This window comes from Ahaetulla prasina, chromosome 3 (assembly GCF_028640845.1).
Source record: "Ahaetulla prasina isolate Xishuangbanna chromosome 3, ASM2864084v1, whole genome shotgun sequence".
NCBI lineage: Eukaryota > Metazoa > Chordata > Lepidosauria > Squamata > Colubridae > Ahaetulla > Ahaetulla prasina.
The window spans coordinates 125032009-125057434 of NC_080541.1; the positions used below are offsets into that span (position 1 = coordinate 125032009).

Sequence of the window (25426 nt, forward strand, 5' to 3'; positions counted from 1 at the left end):
TGCCCACGCATGAAAAAAGTATACACTACACGCAAGATTAGTAATGCAGGAACCTGTGAAAAATCACATACACCTCTCCACTCAAAGCAACATACTTTTGTTTTTCTTTCAGAGTAAGGGAATTTAGCTTAGCAATACTCTAGTTTACCTGGATAAAAATACAAGTATGCTCTATACTTGTTAGAAAATGAGAATGCAAATAAAGGTCCTCACTGTATGTTCCTTGAAGAAAATTATGCTACTGCCACCAGTAACTCATTGCCTCATCTGATTTCAAGCTGTACCTCGGTAACTGGAAAATTTTATTTTAATCAATGCTTGGATAATAAATTGCAATTATTTGGAAAGCTGATTTTTTCCCTTGATTTCCTTACTGGCTCTACAATTGATAACAAATGTAATGTGGTATTTTCAATGTTTGCGAAATCTACTAAATGATACTGGTCACATCATTTCTGCTCTCATTTGTTTTTAAAGGATAAGCATTCTTTATCTCAGCCCAAGTCACCTCACATAATTGTTTTGTGGGGAAATTGGAGGAAAAAGGAGTACTGGTATTAGATATGTTCACCACTATGAGTTATTCGTTAAACTCAAACATAAATTATAAAATCATAAAGGCAGGATAAATAAATAAGTAATTTTCTTGCTCTTTTGCTCACAGAGTTAGTGAGTCACTCTCTGATGTTTCAAGGAACAGACTGATTTTTTACATGAGTACAAAATTACTGCTAGGAGTAATGATATCCATAGTATGGCTTCACGCTTATTTCTGCCAATTTAATAATTAACATTCCTAACAAGTACTTGAGACTGAATAATTTCTGAATTACTTATTTAGGGAAAATGTATAAACTATGTAAGGAAAGCTGTTCTTAATTTTTTTTTTAGGATTACAGCACATACGTGTCCATGTATACTGACCTCTGGTGTTTTCTGTCAGAAATGTTCATTTATCTCTCAGATCAAATAATCAATTCTAGAGCCATCAATCTTTCTATTTCTGTACTAGGCTGGTCTAACCCAAAGAGTTGCCAGATGGCTGCTTGGGTTAATGGGATTAATAACATTCTGATAAATTACATGGCATCAGAGCGAAAAATATGATAGGGACTATCAAGCATACTAGATAAAACTGGAGATTGGAGGAAAAGAATCTGTAGTACAAAATTTGTTGACTTTAAAATTTCACCCTTTTTATCTGGATTCAAGGAACCATGTTTATCTGAAATGACCAGATGTAGACAGAAATTGTTTGCCCAACTATTTTGAATTATTTTCATATTTTTCTATTTATTTCTTGAGGATTTGAATAGAATATGTGGAGGCATGAGAGGTATGATCTGGTTGCTCAGTTTTTATTCTTCCTAGTTAAATCAGTCATGGATAAAGATATCAAATTGGAAAAAAATGACTATGCTTACTAAGGTTGAAGGAAATAAAAGAGGACAATGGAGAAATGGATGGAAACAATCAAAGAAATGACAGAAAGAATTCCAAGTTATTATTAGATAATATAAGCATTTATGTATTGTATGCAATTACAAGGAGTCAAGCCCAACTCAATAGCACCTAATTAACAGCATAATTACAAGGATTTCAATAAGAAAAATAAAAACAGCGGAAGAAACCAGACTGGGAAAAGAGTTAGTGAAGGTCTGAAAATGTACATTTACAGGAAATAGAAAGAGGAAAGATCACAATGGAAGACTCACACAACCCAGAATTGTAAAGCAGATGTCAGGAAACCTAAACTTCAATTAAGTGAAGGTGAATTTTTTTAAAAAAACTTTTATACCTATGTTCAAGACAAGGCAAAGAGAACAGGGGTGGTTTTCAATTTTTTTTACTACCGGCTCTGTGGGTGTGGCTTGTTTGGTGGTCATGACTTGATGGGCGTGGCTTGGTGATCATGTGACTGGGTGGGCATGGCTTGGTGGTCATGTGACTGGGTGGGCATGGCTAACTTGATGTCACTCACATCAAGGGTTAGGGTTAGGGTGCCTGGCCTCTCCTCGCCTCAAAGGCCTCTATGAGATACAACTTCCCTGTCTATTTATTTACTACTACTGAACATCCAAAATATACTATTTAATCCTATGTATATATGCCATGTGTACATACATATTACATAGTATAGATTGTGTATAGGCACACAAAAAGATACATTATCTACTATATATACTGTATGTGTATGTACACACACAGACACACACACACACAGCTCTTCTAAAATTATACACATTCAACCTCACTTACTACATTTGGAAAAACACACCCAGAGTCTACTTTCTGCCACACATTTTACTATAACTTCTGTATATTTAGAACATTACATATGCCTTCAGTTGTTCTTCCCTAGCTTGTACATGACTGTTAGAGCCAGGAGAGGTCATGGATTAAGTAAAATGTGATGAAACTCACTTAACAATGCTCTTGCTTAGCAACCAAAATTTTGGGCCCAATTGTGGTCATAAGACAAGGACTATCTCTGCCTTCCTCTGCGTGGTAACCTTGTCCTAATAAACTCCTCCTTTCTGGCAATTTTCCTCTCTGTTAGAGGCACCAAAATAATCCAGATGATATAAAGTTTCTTGCTGGATCAGGGGGTTGGACTAGATGGCCTCCAAGGTCCCTTACAGCCCTAGATTGCTGTCCTGTTTCAAAGTGTCTTCTGAAGCAACGTCTAGTGCCAGGGTTTGTGGTAATTCCTTCTGCTTCTTTCTCTCCCTCCCTCCCTTCCTTCCTCTTCTTTCTTTTTCTCTTTCCTTCTCTCCCTCTTCTCTCTCTCCCTTCCTTCCTTCCTTCCTTTCTTGTCTCTCTCTCCCTTCTTCCTTTCTCTCTTCCTTCCTCTTTCCTTCTTTCTCTCTTTCTCTTTCTTTGTCTCTCTCTCTCTCTCCCTTCCTTCCTCTTTTTTCTTTTTTTGTCTCTTTCTTTCTTTTCCTTTTTTTCTTTGTCTCCTCCTTCCTCTTTCTTTTTTTCTTTGTCTCTTTTTTTTTCCTTTCTTTTCTCTCTCCTTTCCTCTTTCTTTCTTTCTCTCTCTATCTGCTTCCTTCCTTCCTTCCTTCCTTCTCTTTCCCTCCCTCTCCCTCCCTTCCCTTCCTCCTTCAAAGTCTAGGTGAGACTGGGAGGACTGAGAGAAAATGCCTGGCGGTGGCCGACCAAAACAAATGCTTCAGGTGTCGGTGGCAATGAGAGGTTCAGGCGGCAGTATGGGAGCTTCAGGAGGGAGGGGCCTGTGGCGTCGATAGCAACGGGAGCTTCAGGAAGCGGGTGTGGCAGCGGCGGAAATGGGAGCTTTAGGCGGTGGCAGGGTGGTCAGCCACATGCTGCCCCCCTGTCCCTGTTCCCACCATGGCTGCAACACTGGGGGCTTTGGGCAACGCTAGCCTGGCGGGGGAAGGGGGACCAGACCTGGCAAGATTTGCAGCGCCAGGGTTGCAATGCCGGTGGCTTTGGGAAACTCTGGCAGGCGGGGAGAGAGCTACCCAGCCCGGCAAGCTTCATAGCCATGGTAGTACCTTCAGGAGATGCTGGCAGGTGGGAAGGGGGCCGCCCGGCCCAGCAAGCTTCGGAGCCACGCGGCTGTGAACCTTGCCAGGCTTCCCCATGTTCCCACTGCGCCTGCAACGCCGCCGGCTTCGGGTGACACTAGCCTGGCAGGGAAGGGGGCGCTGCCCCGGCAAGCTTCACAGCACTACAGCTGCAAAACTTGCCGGACCACCCCCGTCCCCGCCATGGCTGCAACGCCAGTGGCTTCAGAAGATGCTAGCCTGGTGGGGACGGGGAGGTAGGCTAGCGCAAATGCTTACCTGTATGTAGGCAGGAAGCAGTTCTATGGATGCATATGGCGAAGGCGAGATAGGGTGAGCGTCGAGCTGGCTAGGCCAGCCACCGGCTGCTATCTGTTTGGCATCCCTGCCCAAATGTTCATTACTTCTCTACCGGATCAGCAAGCAAGTGGTGACTGGTGACCGGTTTGGGGGCATGGCTGGCCAGCAGTCGCTACCAGTTCGGGGACCCAAGCCAAATCGTCGCTACTAGTTTGCCGAACTAGTAGAAACCCAACACTAAAAGAGAATCAGTGTTCAGTGATTCAGTGAAGATGGTAAAATGTTAACAGGTCAGCAAAGAAAAAGTAGATAAGACAGAATGTTTCATCATTCACCTGTAGGTCAGAAGGTCTCTTGTATGTGTACCATGACACTGCATGCAGTACATGAATAAATAACGTGGATCTTGTGGCATAAGCTCAAAGTTTCAATCTGATTAACAGATCAAAACATGTTACTTATTTCATTCTGACAAAGCAGCAAGCTCCTGCAAACGCCCATTAGTCCAGAAGGAAAATGACTGCCACAATCCTTACTTGTATCATCCAGGACTAGATGGAAATCTTGTTTTCTGAAACGGTACCAACTGAAGCTTCCAGACCAGTTTCAAAGGTAATACAACATGGGCAAAACAGTTAATGCATTTATCTAAAAAGATATTTGGGGATAGTCAACTTTTGTTTCAAATCCTGGTTTGAATTTGAACTGAACTGCTAGGAATCCAGGAAATCACACAAACCAACAGAATATCATTCAGTCAAACACCTTACCCACAACAAAGGCATGTAGGAATTAACAATTTGTTCTCTATTCTCAACCTAGAACTGCCAGAGATGCCTATTTACCACCTATGTTACCAACAATGTTATTACCCTTATCTGAAGACTGAATTTACAAATGTCTTTACTCCCTATGGAAGGAAAAGGGAATGGCCTTAAAAGACAGAGCAGTGGTTCTCAACCTTTATAGTGCTGCGACCCCTTTAATACAATTCCCCACGATGTGGCGACCCCAACCCTAAAATTATTTTCATTTTGAATTTATCGCGCCTGAAGCCGTATTGGCTAGCGATCTGAACTGCTTGCGATTGCCTTGAGGACGGAGGCATTAAAGAGGAGACTCCTCCACTATTAAGTTGATCGCGCCTGAAACCAGATTAGGCTAGCGATTGGGAGTGATTGCAGCTGGCTTGAGAGGGAGACATCAGAGCAAAGATTTCTCTCTTTTTTAATTCATCGCGCCTGAAGCCGAATTCGGCTAGCGATTTGAAGAGTCTGCAGCTGGCTTGTGGAGTCAACCATTAGAGCGCGATTCTTCAGCTCACAAGTATACTTCCCATATTTCCGATGGTCTTAGGCGACCCCTGGCAAATCGTCTTTCGACCCCCAACGGGGTCCCGACCCACAGGTTGAGAACCGCTGAGATAGAGGAAGAGTAGCTAACAAGGGAATTGTCAGATTGGAGAGGGCTTAGCCCAGACCAAGAAAAGACCTTGAGAAAACATGTCCACACAAAGAGAGGAAAGGGAAAGCATAATCAGACTGGCCAGATTCTGTTACTATATCTGTTACAATAAAAATGGTACTGACCTACATGGCATTGTTTTCTTAGTCTTGTCTATCTTGTATGGCTTGGCATCAGCTCAAAGTTTCAATATGTTTAATAGAACAAACATGATACTTATTTCATTACTCTATATTTCGGTTTCTTAGTTTCTTTTATTTAACGATAACTTTCATATTTAATCTTCACACATTTTTCTTTTAATTTCACAAACTGACCTCAATTAGTAACCTTACATTTATACTGCTTCCTTAATTTGTCTTGACCAGCTGTATCATTTAGCATAATCTTTACTTTTGTTAAGAGGTTAATAAAGAATTACCATACAACTTTATCAGTGCTTACATCAGAATTCTGAACTGATTTTCCAGGCAGGTTTCCAGTTAGATATAAAAGACTATAGCTTCAGCTATAACATTCCATTAAAAAGCCCTGAATACAGCTTATAAATAAAAGTGAAGGACAAGGACATTAAAAATCATAACAGTATTTATTTGATATTTTCTCCCAAATATTAGTCTTTCTACAAAATTTAACTTTTAAATGACTTAAATTGAAAAAACATAGACATATCACACACACAGATACACCCAAACGTTTCACATTAAGGATAAATTAGTACCAGCAATATAGACAATTACTGATTCAAACAGTTATATACCTAGAAAGTATTTTTATGTTATTTCTAATCTAATAGGAAAAGTATCCTGTTTCAAATATTCTGAAAAATGCCAGGAACCATAAAAAAATCACTCTAATTCACCTGATGGTTTCTTCTTGATACAGTGAGCTGACAACTGGACCTCCAAATACAGCTTTTCCTTCCTTTCCTTTCTTTTCTGATACCTGAAAGAACAAACATAGTAATACTTGTTTACACATTTTGATTCTGAAACTGTGCAGAACATGATCTAGAATAATTCTATGGAATCATTTTCTCCTCTCATTTTCAGACCCTAGTTATAACATTTAAGATCACAGAAACACACCTTGCCTTATCAGCAAAGAAAAGCAATCTTGTAATAGTTATGCCAGGATCCACCAGCTAGGTACTAAATATGCTAAGTAAGTATACATAATAATAAAATACTTTTGAGTTCATATGAGTCCAGGAATGTGTTGTCATTATTAGAACTGAACTGATATCACAGTCAAGTCCATTTTGATTATTCTTCAAGCTTCCTTACTTTCAGCTTCAATTTAAACAGAAATCATATGCTGTTAAGTGTTCCCTATTGTAAAACAAATACATTGTTAAACAAGTGCAGAAAATTATTTTGGTTGAACAAGCATGAAGGAGCCAGCAATGAAGTGTCTCAGACATCAGCTCAGCGTCAAGCAAGTTAAGACTCCTGTGCAAATCTTACAATACAGTCAGGAAACCATGTTACTCTGTCACTGAAACAGATCTTAAAAGACTACTAGTATGTGTGCAATTATTTTGAATTCTAGCAACAGAAGATTTAATAGAAATATGGAGAAATAAGTTTATGATGGGTATGCCATCACTTGTTTGACTGGCATGGAAGTTTTGGACATAATATGCCAACTAGGTAGACTCTTAAATGCTGGGAGGAGACACCAACATCATCAACAACATTAGAAAATGCTCCATGTTACACATGCAGGAGAGCTCTAGGGCATCAACATGTGGAGCACAGGATCCTTCTGGATTGCCTGCAGGGAGTTTAAGACAACATTTGTTTTTGGTTCTGCTCCTACCTTAATTTCTTGATTTAATTGGGGGCGCTGGAAGACCAGGGATTGAGCCCTTGGGACCTCCTTTGTGGGGTTTTCCATTGTTTGAGCCTCTCTCCTGTATTACTTAATATATACATACAGCTGTTGAGAGAGATCATCTGCTGGCTCAGGGTGTCACCAATATACCAATGAGAGTCAATTATACGTAGCTATTCCAGGCTGAGATGGAGATGTCATGCAAGTTCTGAATCAGTGCCTGGAGGTGGTCAGGAAGAGTGAGACATAACAAGCTCGGACTAAATCCTAACAAGACTGAGTTGCTTGTTGCCATTAGATTTTAGCAACCTTTTATAATATCAGTCCCTCTCTTGTTTCAGACTGAGTACATACATGCCAAACTGACTTACAAATAGTTTACTACCATGTTTCTCCAGAAGCTTGAAAAGAAGCCCTATCTCATTTTGAGCGCATGCGATCAAATCAAGCTCCACCCATAAAATTAGCCCTAATTAAGACCCCACACACCTGGGGATGCAGGGGGTGGGGCAAGGCACACAAGTAAAAAATAAACTAGGGTGGGGATGGGGGTGGTGGAGCTACCCTACTTACCAGGCCTCACACACCCTGACACCTGCCTCGCCTTCTTCTGCGGCCACTTTCCGCCACTCACACACATCGTCCTGGCCTCTGTTTCTCTTTCAGATGCCTGCTTCCAAGCCTGACAGCATCTACAGCTGATAACAAAGCTCTGGATCGATCCTTCCAGCAGGCATCTGAAGGTGAAATGGAGGCCGGGGTGATGCATATGAGTGGAGGCAGCGGCCACAGAAGAAGTGGACCAGCAGAGGGGTCCTGCTGGGCGAGGCTGTCAGTGCCAGTGCCGTGAGGTGAGTCAATAATTAGAACCCTCTAAAAAGAAGGCCTAGCCATTTTTTCGGGGGTCAAAAGAAAATAAGACCCAGCTTTCTTTTTGTAGAAACACGGTAGTGAGTGGCAATCAATTACTTACATGGCAGTGAGAGAACTGATGAGTTCTCGCATTCTCTCTCTCACACACACACACTTGACCAATGTGGGAGAGCAAGTTTTTTTCTGAGGAAGTTCACTCCAAAGCCAAAATAGAGCATGGATAAGCACAGTCTAAGTAGCCCAGGGATCAAGCTACCAAGGAAGTTAATCAGTTAGCCCAGGGTCAAACAACTAAGATTCAGAATGCAAACAGGAAGGAGCAGAGAGGTGAATTTAGTTTGGTTATTCCCAACAAAGAGCCTGACTGTTGGCATTTATTCTAACATAGGCAGGCTCCAAGGATGTCTCACTGAGTGCCTCTGTTTCGTACTTTGAAGTTCCCAATATGTTCTCCATCTAGGTTGTCTTTGGATGATTTCTTTATTCATCTGATTCTCCTGCCTGGCTCAGTCAACTTCAGGTAGTTGACAGCTTACTGAATCTTTTTTTTTCTTTTAAAGAAAAATATATTATTAAAGATTTTTAAGGAAGATAAAACTAATATACATTAATGTAAAATAATTCTCACTTTATTTTCTAATTGACATCTTGCTGAATTCTGAGACTGTCAAGCAGCCCTCAGCTGCTTATTCCTCTAAGTCAGAGTCAATCACAGTTCTGGTACTCACTTTTCAAGGAGTAAAGGTCCCCTGAAGAAGCTACAGTAATGCAAGATCTGAGGATTCTTCATACTTGTCTTTCCTTTGGTTACTGCAGCGGTTGGGATGCCCTAATGAACGTGATTCATTGCAAAGAGCAAGGGAAATGACTGATGAAACTATACAAGAACTATTACCTAGGCAAGTGGGGAAACATTTTTTAAAACCAGTGAAGCAAGATAATATTCAGAAGCAGATTGGGCAAACACTTCTCTGACTCACTGAAGCTAAGAAGAGGAGGTATAATTCAATCAAGATTGAAGAGCTTAATTAAAATAAAGTATAGATGAAATCTTTCTGTGGAGTTGATTTTCTGGTCTACCTAGTAGGGCTACCTTTAGAGAGGACTCAGAAGCTACTGGTAGTTCAAAATCTGGTGGCAAGGCTCCTGTTGGGTCAATCCCATTACCACAGAATCCCACCTATTTTGAAGTTGTTGCATTAGCTGTTGGACAGAATCCCAAGTGCTTGTAATGTTTTTTTTTAAAGCCCATCACTGCATTGTGCCAAATGATATCAGGCAATGTCTTCATAAGATAAAATCTGCCTTGCTGATATAAACATCCAGAGAGGGCCTGTTGACATGATCTGTATGATGGGCCTTCTCAGTGGAAACCCCTACTTTTTCAAGTATCTTAAGACCAGAAGTGAGGATGACCCCTTCCTTCTTATATTTAGGAGGCAATTTAAATATATTCTAGTTATATTAGGATTAAAATGGATCATTTGCTGTTAGATCCAAGCCCAAAGATGACATGGCAAAATCCAATCGAGTTCAGCCCTTTATTTGCTTACACCTAATGGACAGAATCTAAAGCTGTATGCTTCCTATATGCTACCTATTATGCTACCTATTAGAGATATCCTGAGAGATTCTAATGTGGCTACCCTGAACCTCTCTCCCCCTCCTTCCAACTCAGAACTGCACACAGTCTCATAAATTGGGCTTCTCTCTGATATACTTCCTCCTCCCTGGGAAAGTTCTATGTTGCCAAGACTCCCTTCCACTTCTTCTCCAGGTTCACATTCCTTTAGGAAAAGGAGTGGCAGACCCTGGGGGCAGATCGGCCTAGAATCTCTACATAGCCACAAGTGAATTAGATTAGTGTCAGGTGCAAAAGATCAGGTCCACATGTGAAGGTCCAGTTAAACTGATTTATTGCTATTTATGCCTATGCACAGGAATCTTCTCAACTAACAGTTTAGCACCTGCTTGGATTTAGACAAGGGTCAACATAATTCAAGGGAGGTTGGATTTAGTTCAACTTCTGGCTATGTAGGGATTTTAGGCTGATGACTCTTCTAACTTTGCCCCCAGATTTTGCCACCCCTTCTCCTACAATTCCATCACAATCACCTAAACAAGAGACTGCCATGTTTTAACTTATAAACATCAGTAGGGGAAGTATCAAAAGGAGGAAATGCTGTTATAATGGTCAATTTTAATTGTACACAAACTGGATACATTCATATTCCATCACAATAAAGAAACAAAATTCCAGAAGTACATCTTGAAAAGAGTTGGTCATGATGCTTGAATCTGAATGTGGTAGACATGATGGGAAACAGTGACCCCTCTGCAATTAGATTTCATGCATATGTACACAAAGCACCACCAAGGAATTCCACATTGAAATCCTAGTCTTGGAGTGGGAAAATATTTCCCAAATGAAGAGACTGGGGTGAAAAAAGAAATTACTGAAAACAGCAAAATTGGGAGCCCAGGCAAAATGTCTATTTCAATGCAGAAAAGGAGAAAAATCATGAGGATATTCAGTCAAGGAGGTTATTTTTTGCCAAACTGAGAAGATCAAAAGGAAATATAAGCACTGGCAAAAAAAGAGTCTGAGGATTACTTGGCTGGAAACTAAAAAGACAATTCTTCAGCTATAATAGAAGCAGGAAACCGGAGAGACACTTTTGGACCGCTAGATCACAAAGGGGTGGGGGGAGAAAGGGCCACTCCAAGACAATGTGGAGATATCACAGAACATGAGTGAGTTCTTTGCATCTCACCACAGAGGACAAAAAATGGCAATTCAGTCAATCTCTTGTGGCTTCACTGCTCAGTGTAGTCCCCCTTTGTTGGAAGGAATGAGAGGCTGCTTTGTCTTCTAAAACCATTAAAGGGCAACAAGCATAGTGATGTATCAAGCACATACTCAAGCATTCAATATACCATTGGTATATTACTAGTTGGCCATATATATGAAGAAAGAAAAGAACTTTGCAGAGAAGTTGCCTTGCTGCATGCAGCAAGCCAAATATTTAAGGGCCGTGATAGCTCAGGCTGTAACAAGCCTGTTATTAGAACACAGCAGCCTGCAATTACTGCAGGTTCAAGCCCGGCCCGAGGTTGACTCAGCCTTCCATCCTTTATAAGGTAGGTAAAATGAGGACCCAGATTGTTGGGGGGGCAATAAGTTGACTTTGTAAATATACAAATAGAATGAGACTATTGCCTTATACACTGTAAGCCGCCCTGAGTCTTCGGAGAAGGGCGGGATATAAATGTAAATAAATAAATAAATAAATATTCAGAAAGCTTGTTCACTTATTAAAATGAAATTAAGTGGCAACTATGAAATCTAAATCAAAGCTGTTTTATACCAAGTTCTAGTTGAATATAGATGTGTGAATTCCAATAAGTAGTTGCTCTGATCACTAAGTTCGCATACAAAAACAAAAGTATTTAAGACCCAAATTCTGCCTAGAAACAGCATGGATTCCATTGGAAAGCCATGGCCCTTAAAAAGAAGGTAAACATTTTCCAAAGATACCTTTAAACAATATTATGCTTTTCATTCAACATTGTTTGGGTTGCAAAGTCTTCTTACCTACAGTATCCCAATCCTGGCATATATGTTCATACACTGAAGGCCTCTGTCTCCAAGTCCACAGTATAAAAGATATGTCTGACACTTTGCATGACAGATTCCAAAAATTTCAAAAATTTGATAAATCCTGGTTTATGTCTGCATGCTTGGAAGAGACTAAATAACATGATCAGACATTGGGCAAAAAACCCTCATTGGTTCGCTCAAAAGCACAGTGAACTGTTGCTATTTCTGCCTATGTGTACTGTATTCTTCAATAAAAACCACAGCTTGACTGACGGTACAATCAGTTCTTGACCAGCTGTCACTGGCAATGGGGTCATTGTAGACCAGAGGTCTACAATTCTGAAAGCTATATTCCAAATGGAATGGAAATGGAGCAAGTACCATTTGCTAACATCATTAATTCAGTCTTGCTTCTATCCCACTTATTTCTTTATACACATGTCAAGAGATGTACTTCTAAACTGTAGTCAGGCATAAAAGAGGTGTCATGTATCCCAAATGAGAGGTTAAAATATAATGACAGACACATTAAATACACTGTCCAATGCCTTCACAACAATTTTATGTCCGTCTTCTTTTAAAAAGACAGTAACTCAAATACAATTACAGGCTTTTACAGAATTATAATCCAATCGTGGTTGAACAATAAAAAACTTGAAGAGGATGGCTGAATTATGCAAAAATAATATAAAAAAGAAAGCTCACTACAAAATTGAATCCTGTCTTTGACGGCATCTGTGTCCAGATACAAACCTTCTTGCATATTATTGAATTTCAGTTTTTTGTTCTCTGCAAAATTATTATAATAAATTCTAACTTTTAAAGTATATTGGAATAAAAGTATCATATTCCATCTACATCACTGAAAAGATCATGACAGAATGTACTTTCCCCCCCACTCCAATTACCCTTGTCTATGGAGATTCTCAGTCATCCAGGTCATGGTTGTCCCAAAGCTACAAAATCTAGCTACAAAATCTTTGAAAAAGTACCTTTGGGACATCCAGTTTCTCTTCCTTCCAACCTCTTCCAATTGATTCCTCCAAATATAATATAGTTACAAGGCTACATGCAGATGTTTTCCATTCTTGCATATGCAACTGAAAACATGAAGCAAATATTTCATAACAGCATGTTATAGATCAGGAATGTCAAACTCACGTCATCACGGCGGCATCACGTGATGTATCAGGAGTTTTTTCCCCTTTGCTAAACCGGGCATGGGCATGGCCAGTGCGTGATACATGTGGCCCATGGGCCGGGAGTTTGACAGCCTTGTTATAGATAAAGGTGGGACACCAAATCAGAAAAAATTATTATCCATAATGTAATCTCAGATTAATGTATAAAGATATGATCCATGGGCTATAGTTCAAACATTTTCTGCTGGAAGATTGAGAATTGCTCTGTATATACCTTTCTCTCCTCAAAAACAGTGTTGTATATGTATGTATGTATGTATGTATGTATGATTAAAAAGAAAAAAAAAGGTGTGCTTTCAGTAACTTGCCCACATTTCCTTTTTCTCTAGGATAGATTAAGAGATTGTCACAAAGAAGAGAGGAATGAATTAAAAATGAAATAATCTACAGATTGTGAAGAATAGAACCTCAAAACTTCATGTGTATAGGAACAATATAGTCATACGCACACCCAAATCCACTGAAACAAAATCTACATTTTGAAAATGTATTTCTGATTTGGCTCTTTATATTAATTTATATTTATATTAAGCATCACTTCTATTTTTTTTTTAAAGTGAAATTAAGATTAACAACTGGGTTATCTCGTCAACTAGTTGCCTAATCAAATTATCTTAATGAACAATTGGTAACACAGATTAAAACATTCTGGAAATAGCCAGACAGAATCTTAGTCTTCAATTAAATTATCTCATCCTTTTGATGTCTTAATTACACATTTTAATTTACATCCCAGGGTGAAGTTTATAGAAATTGCTTAGGAAACCTATATATTTAATAAACAGTAATACCATACAAGCTTCCTCAAAAGAAAAATTATACATTACTACATATATTTAATTAGTTTTTTGACCAAGGCTAAATATAATACATGGCTATCTGTGTTGCAAGGGAAAAAAATCTTCTCAACTGCACATGAGAAAATAAAAGGCCTCATTCACAGTTATCACAAAAGACTACAAGCCATCATTATGCTTAAAGGCAGTAATACTGTATACCAGTGATTCCCAAACTGTGAGCCGCGGCCCCCCAGGGAGCCGCGCTATCGTCATGGGGGCGCCGCGGAATATCTGCGCCCGCTGGGTCCGGCGCTGATGCGCCATTTCTGGGGCGTCTGGTGCGCATGCGCAGTTGCAGGTCGGATTTCCGGGGAGCCGCGGGCGCGTCTGGTGCGCATGCGCAGTTGCAGGTCGGATTTCCGGGGGAGCCGCGGGCGAAAAAGATTGGGAACCTCTGCTGTATACAATACCAAGAACTAAGTGTATGCAAACTTTTGAGCAGAACCATTTTATCATTTGCTTTATTGGTATCATTTGTTTAAGGATTGTCCTATTCTGTGATGCCTAATAGTTTAATTAGAAACACATTTCAAATTTAAAAATGTCTTTTGTCTGACTGCCCATATTTGCTTATAAAATGGTCCATATCTTACAAACTCTACCAGAGGTATGTAAATTTATGAGCACAATTATAAGATTGTGAATTCCAAGTTATACAAGATCTTCTATGAATAAAAATGGAATGCACAACCATTGGTGTTTCTCCTAATTACACACATGCTAACCTAAAGTAATACTATCAGTATTATCTGATCCCAGTACAAAATCAATTTGCTTATTTCAAGTACAGTATATAGGGAATTCAACAAGCTTTTTGCACATATATAAACAGCTCCCATAAGATATAATTGTTCATATAGTAAGAACCAAAAAATAATACCAATATCTACTTATTGCTGAAATATTACATCCCCAGCTCAATAACCCTGCAATTAATATTCAGCCAGCCATATAACTATCAGAGTTTAGCAAGACTAAAATGGATTATAAAAATAATATAGGGTTGTAAGTAATTTTAGACTGATTCTAGTAATTTTTCTAAAAGGAATTTTTTAAAATTATAAAATGTAATAATAGCACAACTATTATTTGTTGCTATGCTTGGAATTTGTTGAAATGCAATTGTAAATAATTATCTTAAACACTTAAAAAAGCCTTAGGTACACTTCCATACAAAACTATGCTGTATAGGAATGCTCTGAATCAGAAATATCATTCACCAGACTTCCGCTGGCAACGCAGGCTTCGCGGACGTTCCTTTGGGATCGTCTGCCCTGGGTTTCGTCAAACCGTCCCTGACAGCGTAAATGGGCTGTCAAACAGTTTGGAATTCTCTCCCCCGGTTGAAGGGGAGGAAGAGGACAGGTTTGGGTAGAGCCCCCCGGGATCCCCTGGAATTTAACCAGGGGATCGAAGGGTGAGAGCTCCCCTTTAGCCTGACGAAACTCCGTGCCCAGGGTGCTTCTGTTTATACAGAACGAGAAGCCGCGACCATCTCTGTGTCAAGATTTATTCCTAAAAGAGAATTCAACACAGACAGAACAGAGCAGGAGGACTAGCAAGAATTTGCAATAAATAAATAAATAAATAAATAAATAAATAAATAAATAAATAAATTAAATAGCTTTCCTTTGAATTTACTTTCAACTTGAGTGGATCTAAAATGGCGTTTGCAATATACAAAGGAAAGCGAAACTATAAAGAAGAAGAGCATAACAAGCTATTTTTTTTAAAATGGAATGAACAAGAACTGTTAATGATTTTTTTCTCCTTTTACCTTTTTCTTTATCATAATGTTTAAGAAGAAAAGTTTATTGATTTCTTTTAGATTTTACAGTTTATGAATGGCTCTTAAGCAAACAGAACTAACTATTAAAATCTTGCAAACTTCTTCATTTCAAATATGGAATTTTTTCTTTTTTTTTTTTTTAATAGAGAATTTGCAAGTAATAAATCTTAACTTCAGTTCTTAAATAGCTTTCCTTTGAACTAACTTTCAACCTGAGTGGATCTAAAATGGCGTTTGCAATATACAAAGGAAAGCGAAATTATAAAGAAGAAGAGCATAACAAGCTATTTTTTAAAATGGAATGAACAAGAATTGTTAATGATTTTTTTCTCCTTTTACCTTTTTCTTTTATTACAATGTTTAAGAAGAAAAGTTTATTGAATTTTTTCTCTTTTGGTAGATTTTACAGTTTAGGAATGATTCTTAAGCAAACAGAGCTAATTATTAAAATCTTGCAAACTTCTTCATTTCAAATATGGAATTTTTTTTATTATTATTATTACTTTTTCTTTTTTTTTTAATAGGAACTTTTGGAGGCTTATCTTTTCTTAATAAGTTTTTAAACAAGAGATTTTTACACCAATATATTAAAGATTGGAAAGTCTTTATTGCTAGATGTTAAGTTGATTGATGAGCAGATGGTGGAAAAGGTGTAAGAAAATGTGTAAGGAAATGTAAGATAGAAGACAAGGGAAGGAGAATGCTTAAGATGTGATTTTGATGGTATTTTTTTTTTAACATATATATATAGGGTTTAATTTTTACAACTGACTTATTTTGGGTATATCATTATTTGATATATGTGAGGTATAAAGGAATGGGAAGATGGAATATTGTTTAACCCTTGGAGGATAGAAAAATTTATGGATGTAATGTTGGTATCTGGTTAAATAGAATTTAATTGTTATAATTGATATATTTTGGATATAAGTTATAATCTTAATAATGTTATTTGATAGATGTAAGGTAAATTGAAGAAATATTAATATTTGCAATGTTATTTGATTTATGTAAGTGATATTTTTGGAGATTGAAAATGTAAGGAAATGTAAGATAGAAGACAAGGGGAAGGAGAATGCTTAAGATGTGATTTTGATGGTATCTTTTTTTTTTTTTTTAATATATATATATAGGGTTTAATTTTTATAACTGACATATTTTAGGTATATCACTATTTGATATATGTGAGGTATAAAGGAATGGGAAGATGGAATATTGTTTAACCCTTGGAGGATAGAAAAATTTATGGATGTAATGTTGGTATCTGGTTAAATAGAATTTGTTATAATTGATATATTTTGGCTATAAGTTATAATTTTAATAATGTTATCTGACAGATGTATGAAATATTAATATTAGCAATGTTATTTGATTTATGTAAGTGATATTAAAGATATGAGAAGATAGAATATTGTTTACTTTTGGAGATTGGATAAAAATTTAAGAATTTAAGCTGGAAATATGAATTATATTTGGGATACTGTTTAAGGAAGAAAGGTATATTATAGAAGAATTTCTGATGAATACTGGAAGATGGAATATCGTTTTGGTCTTGATCGATGAAGATTGGAGATATATTTGGTCTTAATTGATGAAGATATTTTATTGATGAACTGAAATACTAACTTAATTGGAAGATTCTGAAGATTTTAGGAGTGGAATGGACTGATATATAATGGACTGGAAGAAGAATGTACTTTTCTGTTTTTGGAAGGGGAGTTAAGGTCTTAGAGAGAGGAGTGACTATGGATTTGACTTATGTTGTATTTTAATTTATGATTGTTAATTTTATACCCTGTACTTTGTTCTGGGAAGTCTCGGGGTGGGAGGGGGGAGAGGGGGAAGGGGGGAGAGGGGGGGAGATGAAGGATCAATGTAAAGGAATGATTGAAGATATGTAATTAAGAAATAGAAATAATTTGAAATGAAAGCGGGGCTGCTCAGCTGCCATTTCAGAAGGGAATGAAGAGGGAGAGGAGGGAGTGAAGGAAGAAAGTAGGTAGGCAAGAGGGAGGTAGAAAAGGGGAAAGGAGAGGAAGAAGAAAGGGAAAGAGAGAGGTTAGAAAGGGAGGAAGAGAAGAGTAGGGAAAGAGGAGAGGACGTAGAAAAGTGAAGGAGAGGAAGGATAAAGAAAGTAGAAGAAAGTAGAGAAGGGAGGAGGAAAGGTTTGTTAAGGAAGGAAGTGGTAGCTGGGCAGGTCCGAATAAGTAACAAATGAAAATTTAATGACTAATGTTGAATAAGAGACTGTATATTGAATAGGTTGTTGGAAAATGAAAATACAACTTTAAATATATATATATATATATATATATATATATATATATATATATATATATATATATATATATATATATATATATATATATATATATATAGGTCTTTGGTTGTCGGGTTTTCTCCGTAAAATTGGAAGTGTCTTGGCGCGTTTTCATCTTCAGGCTTCAGTTTAACTGCTAGTGGGGTTTGAACTGATTGGGTGGGAGCTTGGCTGTGCTCTGATTGGATGGGGGTTTTCTGTGCTCTGATTGGCTGGGGTGTGTCCTGTGTTGGTGGGGGCTTGGTTGTGCTCAGTCTAGTCTGTGCTGCAGGGGATTTGAGCTGGTGAGCTGCACTGCTGTTGTTTGGCTTTGTGTTCGTGGTGGTGCTACATCTTCATAGTGGGTGTCAGTCTGCTGCATGTATGGATTGGAGGGTTTGAAATGGCTAATGTTGCAGCTGCGGTCTGGCTTCTGGTACTTGGTCGTGCTTCCTGATCAGTGTGGGTTTGGGTCTGCTTTCTGGGTGGATGTGTGGTGGTGACATCCTGTGTGGACCTCGTGAGTGTGGGTCTGGTGTCATTCCTCTTGTTAGGGACACGTTTGTCAATAAGGCGGGTTTCAAATGGCTGGTAGGCGGAGGTATCATCTCGTTTGTTCATGCTGTGTGGGCGTTTTCTATCTCGATGGCTTCTCTGATTATTCTCTTATTAACCATTGATTCCAGAGAAATAAGATTACCAAACTAATCCAAAAGAACCCCCACTAAAACCCAAGACAGAGAGCAAGAAATGGCACAGCCCTCCTCCCATATATAAAAGGCACCACAGACAGAATCAGCAAGATCCTCCACAAACATAACATCAAGACAGCATTCTGCACAAACCAAAAATATCCACCATCCTAAGAAACCCCAAAGACAAAATTGAGTTAGAAAATCAAGGAGTATATGAAATCCCATGCACCGCCTGCCCCACCACATACATTGACAAACCAACAGAAGAATAAGTGCACGATTGAAGAACATAAGAACTCATTCAAAAGAGGAACTAACTTCTTCCTGGTCCAACACTTTAAAGTCACAGGACACGATATTGACTTTAAAAAGACCAGAACTATCGCCAAAACTGAACACTTTAACAACAGAATAATCAGAGAAGCCATCGAGATAGAAAAACGCCCACACAGCATGAACAAACGAGATGATACCTCCCGCCTACCAGCCATTTGGAAACCCGCCCTTATTGACAAACGAGTCCCTAACATGAGGAATGACACCAGACCCACACTCACGAGGTCCACACAGGATGTCATCACCACACATCCACCCAGAAAGCAGACCCAAACCCACACTGATCAGGAAGCACGACCAAGAACCAGAAGCCAGACCGCAGCTGCAACATTAGCCATTTCAAACCCCTCCAATCCATACATGCAGCAGACTGACACCCACTATGAAGATGTAGCACCACCACGAACACAAAGCCAAACAGCACCAGTGCAGCTCACCAGCTCAAATCCCCCTGCAACACAGATTAGACTGAGCACAACCAAGCCCCCACCAACACAGGACACACCCCAGCCAATCAGAGCACAGAAAACCCCATCCAATCAGAGCACAGCCAAGCTCCCACCCAATCAGTTCAAACCCCACTAGCAGTTAAAAGGAAGAAACAGCTGCGATCACACATTGCTCCCAGAAGCACGGTTGAAGCCTGAAGATGACGAATGAGACTTCGTCAAACGTCGCCAAGACACTTCCAATTTTACACGGGAGAAAACCCGAACAACCAAAGACCTATATACAAACACCCGTGAAAACCTCAGAAAACAAATATATATATATATATATATATATATATATATATATATATATATAAAACAAAAAAAGAAATATCATTCACCAATAAAGAGCCACATTTTGCATTTCTTTCTTTCTTTCTTTCTTTCTTTCTTTCTTTCTTTCTTTCTTTCTTTCTTTCTTTCTTTCTTATTCTGTTCAATTTTGTGGTAACCCAACTTTTTCAAAGACTGAAAAAAGAAGCTGACCAATTGGAGGAACAATATACAATAACTGTAGATGAACAAAACTTAGCATAACTAAAAGAAGCTTTACAACCACTATATTCCAAGGCCTGAGAGAACAATCAGGTCTCAACAATTTCCTAAATGTCATAAAGATGGGACCCACTGAAAATTTCAGCTACCAGCACACTACAAAGTGGATACGTTGATACAAGATGAGGAGAATTTGGTAAAACACCAAATATTCAAAGTAAATATTTCTTCTAAGAAAGCACATTCATGTTATTGCAAATAATACTTTTCTTAAATGGGCAACTATACCGCCCAAAATTGGTTCTCCCTCTGTCTCTGTAACAGTTCAGACGCTTCCCACTACCTGTCCCTCTTTCAGATCTACTGTTGGGTTTTACTTTGCAGCTCCATGCATATTATTACAATTCTGATAACAAACAGCAGAAGAGTCATTGTAGAAAGTTTACTGAATATAAATAGACATACAGTATGGATTTACTGGAAAACTCTCATTAAAAAATGCTTCAAAAAAGCCAAAGGATGAGATAGAAAATGGCATGAAGAGATCACTGGCTGAAATATTAGAGGTGTCCAGCTATTAAAAATGTTCGTACATTTTTTGATGAAGGGAGAAATAATTTATTTCTATATTTTTTCTTTTCTTTTTTCCCTTTCCCTCTCTGCATTTCTTACATTTTATTTCTCTGTATTAGTTTTTATCTTTATATTTTTAAAATTCAATAAAAATGAATTTAATTATTTTTATAAATTATAAAAAAATATAAAAATGATTATAAAAACTGATGTTTTAGAAAAATATAGCTGATTTTTCTATTTATTTGGGGCTTAGGAAGCAAACTCAGCTAAACACCAATTGTATCTGACAGTCATAATTGTACTTCAGAACCAAAAGTGCTTAATTGTGTGTGAATTAAATGTTACCTCTTGTTTACTAGTTAAAACCAATGCCAGGAATGTTAAAAGAGAGGAAACTCCACCTCTGTATTCAGATGGTCACAAAATTACTATCTTTAACACTCGAAAGCAGAAGACGTAACAATATAGGGTGTGCCCTTAGCAGAATAGCAAATGAGGCATGTAATGACAGTAAATAAAATGTTTCTGCCTTTTGTTGAGCTTCACACCAGCATTTTCTGAATGCCTGAAATATTATACTCGCCAGACACGATTAGGTTTTCTTCATAACATTTGTCTTCTTTTAAATGTATCTTGACGTTTTTTAGAACATGAAGTCAGTTTATATCTAAACATTTTTTTAAAAATGTTCTGCTTATTTCTTTCTGTGATTCTAATGAAAAAATTGCTATAATTCAGTCACAAAGTTCATTTTGTCCAACATGTCAAAAATACGCAGCTTCAATATTTTATTCTAAACAATGTTTGGGTTTTCATAAACAATTACAAAAGTGATGGATCAAGGGTTTTAAGTTGGAACTTTTTAAAAAATAGGAAACGATCTATTAACCAAAACGTTGATTAACTTTATATTGTGTAATCTATTCCATGAGCTAAAGCTATGTTTCTTTACTGTGGTTCTAATTAATATTAAGGGTCTTAAATAACTGGAGAAAAAACAATTGGCATGCATGCTCTAGAACAGGGGTCCCTAACCTTTCTGGCTTGGCAGCCCAGTGTACATAGGAAGAGGGGATAGTACCTTGCATGAAGGGAACTTTGCGTGCAAGTGGCTCCCGCTCACACAAGGGTAGCTTCGCATGTGAGTGTGAGATGCTCGCGCAAGATTGCCACTGCTTGTGTGAGGCGAGCTTCGCATGCAAGTACAAGATACTTGCCGCCTGTGCAAGGGAAGCTTTTCACGCATGCATGCACTTGCCATCGCTTGTACGGCCCGGTTCTAAACCGGATGTGTCCCAGTAATGGGCTGTGGCCTGGGAGTTGACAACCCCTGTTCCAGAATCTCAAAATGCCCTAAATAGTATCAGGATTGGTGTTTGGTGGGGTTTTTTTGGGGGGGGAACATCTTTTTACTTTAGGTCACAGGATAATAGCAATAGCAGTTAGACTTACACACCGCTTCACAGTGCTGTATAGCAGTTTACAAAGCATATTGCCCCCAACAATCTGAGTCCTCATTTTACATAGAATGATATGGTCAACACAATAAGCAAGTATAAAGAAAGACAATTGCTTCTCATACTACCATGCTATAGGCATGAAGTTAAGCTATACTTGCGCTCTCTCAGATTCGCTTCTCACTTTTGTTCATCAGGATTCTATGTATCACTTCTGTCACTTCATCTCCATAGGTTCTGCTGTAAGCCAGAGATCCATCTGGGATCAGCACATGCAGAGAGGCTGCTTGGGAGCAATTTCATCAAATGCCCAAGTCACCTCTTGATCATGTAGTGCAAACAAGCACTCAATAGAATTTCTCATAGGATTGCTGAAAATTCTGCAAGCTCCACCAGAAACTGTCTCTATCCATTATATACTTGGGGCAAACCATCTTAATTGTATGGTTTTCTCCACAGAGCTCTTAAGTGTCAGTCAGTCTCATCCAGGCGATGAAGTGATCTGACCATGGCACAAAATGTGTTTGCCTGCATGTGTTAGGCCCAAGACATAAACTCCTGAGCATGAAGGCTATAGTCACCTCACACCAATAGGACAGGAATTTCCAACATCATGCCAAAGACTAGGTGAAATTTAGATCAAGTAAAGATTCTGCTGGTCAGCAGGATGGCTGTTACACTAGCAAGAACTTATTAATTTATTTTTATAATGTGGTTAAGGCACCAGGCTACGAACCGGGAGACTGTGAATTCTAGTCTTGTCCTAGACACACTGCAAGTTGGGTGACCTTGAGCCAGTCAGTCTCTCAGTGATAGGAAGAGGGCAATGGCAAACCACTTCTGGTATTGGAAATGGAAAATACTGCCAAGAAAACTGCAGGGACTAGTGTAGCCAGCCATCAGCAGTCACACTAACTAGCTAAACCAGCTACAAGTACCTGAACAGACTTGTAAGTGGATCACAAGCTTCCTAACAAACAGGAAGCAGCAGGTGAAGCTAAGCAGGATCACATCAGATACCTGTACAATTAGCACAGGGGGGCCCCAAGGCTGTGTGCCCTCCCCACTTCTCTCTGTATACCAATGACTGCATCTCCAATGATCCATCTGTTAAACTACTGAAGTTTGCAGATGACACAACAGTGATTGGTCTCATTCGAGACAATGACGAATCCGCATATAGACGTGAGGTCGAACGACTAGCCTTGTGGTGCGACTGTAACAATCTGGAACTGAACACACTAAAAACTGTAGAAATGGTGGTAGACTTTAGGAGAAACCCTTCCATACTTCCACCTCTCACAATACTTGACAACACAGTATCAACAGTAGAAACCTTCAAATTTCTAGGCTCTATCATATCGCAAGATCTAAAATGGACAGTTAACATCAAAAACATCATCAAAAAAGGACAACAAAGAATGTTCTTTCTGCGCCAACTCAGAAAGCTCAAACTGCCCAAGGAGCTACTGATCCAGTTCTACAGAGGAATTATTGAGTCTGTCATTTGCACCTCTATAACTGTCTGGTTTGGTTCTGCAACCCAACAAGAAAGACACAGACTTCAGAGGATAATTAGAACTGCAGAAAAAATAATTGCTACCAACCTGCCTTCCATTGAGGACCTGTATACTGCACGAATCAAGAAGAGGGCCGTGAAAATATTTACAGATCCCTCACATCCTGGACATAAACTGTTTCAACTCCTACCATCAAAGTGATGCTAAAGAGCACTGCACACCAGAACAACTAGACACAAGAACAGTTTTTTCCTGAAGGCCATCACTCTGCTAAACAAATAATTCCCTCAACACTGTCAAACTATTTACTAAATCTACACTACTATTAATCTTCTCATCGTTTTCATCACCAATCTCTTTCCACTTATGATGTAAGCCGCCCTGAGTCTTCGGAGAAGGGCGGGATATAAATGTAAATTTAAAAAAAACTGTATGACTGTAACTTTTTGTTGCTATCATTAAGGGTTAAATTGTACCCTATGACCATCATTTGTGTTGTAAATGTTGTACCTTGATGAAGGTATTTTTTTTCTTTTTCTTTTATGTACACTGAGAGCATAGGCACCAAAACAAATTCCTTGTGTGTCCAATCACACTTGGCCAATAAATTCTATTCTATTCTATTCTATTTTCTTTGGCAATGACTCTGAAACCCTAGCTTCTCTTTCTGACTTAATGTAACATGTTTACATTCACACTTCAACAATTCAGCAGCAGGATCCTTGAATCCAGACAGGGAATGTATGATTAAGCTTGCAATATACTTAAGCTGCAATATGAAAGGAAATTGATTCAGGTGCTACATGGTTATAGAACGGAATTGTCTGTCTGAGGGTACATGAGACAAGGAAGTGATTCAAGCAACTGCTGCCATCCTGACACACAAACAAACCAACTAAAGGAGAATTAAATTCTTATTCTGGGAGTGTTAGCTAGGCAGTAACATAGAAGCAGACCATTAAAAACTGTGTGATGGAGTCTGTTCCTCCAAATAAAGTCACTGAATCAATACTCAAACTTACAAATGCAGGGACACTTTAACCACACACATCCCCGCTTATCTCTCCCCGCCCTGTGGGGTGCCAAGCAATACCAGAGCCACACAACTTCTCCAACAAACATTTCCTACATGTGGCTCCCCATCCCATATCAGCCATCAAGCTGCAGCATCAAAGCAACACAGTTTTCCAAAAGCTCATGAAGAAAATGTTCACCAGAGAAATGAGGACTGACAGCAAAGGTAGCAAGGTACTTTTGCTTCAGCTGCGGCAGCTGGGTGCAAAAAGTGAAAGGCTGCTGTGGGGGGACTGGGAGTGAATACAGCTGGGCAAATGAATGCTTGCTGGCGCTTGCTGTGGTTTGCCAATGCTGGAGAACCACGTGTAGGAAATGCTTGCCAAGAATCTGATGGTTGTTGGAGCAGCTTAGGCTTCCTGGGCTGTGGCAAGCAGTTCCAGAGTCACACCGTTCTGCAGCTGCTTGTTATCTTGCAAGGCAATGTGCAGGGTGGCCAAAAGAGCAGCGATGGGAAGGGAGACAGATGGGAGGATCTGAAGTGCCCCAGTGACTGTAATTGCAAGGTGGCTGCCAAATGCTTGAATCTTGATCACATGCCCGGAAAGGCCTTCAATGGCTTTGGGGCACAAGTCACCATTTCTTCAGCATCATCATGACTTAAAACAGTCACTGAATGAATGGTTGTAAGTCAAGAGCTACTTGGAGGGCTGAGTTGCTACAACCCTGATATCAACTCTCCTGGATAAATCAGACACCACTGTTTTGCAATAGTGTACCACACTCTCATCTTGCGCACAGCTTGTGTCAGGTATCTCCATGTTCCTTAACTGGGACTTTATTCGCTTAACAAGCCACAAGATCACTTAATGATTGCAACTGGGAATCAACTGCGGTTATTCAGTGAACTGCTCATGTGGCATCTTGCTTAATGACCACTTTGTAAAATGACTGACATTCCGGTCCTATTTGTAGTTGTAAGTTGAGGATTACCTATAATTGGCATCTCAACTGATCCCTGAAACATATTGGAAGCCAATTTGAAATAGGTTTAAGAACTACAGTATTAACAAAACCAATAGAGGTGTATTTCCCTGATTAAGCTG

At 38.9% G+C, this 25426-nt stretch overlaps 1 protein-coding gene across 2 annotated transcripts in view; it reads right to left on the reverse strand.

The window, feature by feature from the left end:
* Positions 1–25426, reverse strand: part of ACBD6 (acyl-CoA binding domain containing 6) — a 152821-nt gene that overhangs the window by 108345 nt on the left and 19050 nt on the right. For both annotated transcript variants that reach the window (XM_058174887.1, XM_058174885.1), the window contains exon 4: positions 6160–6242. In XM_058174887.1, the coding sequence (XP_058030870.1) occupies positions 6160–6242 (83 nt within the window). The remainder of the gene's footprint in view (positions 1–6159; positions 6243–25426) is intronic.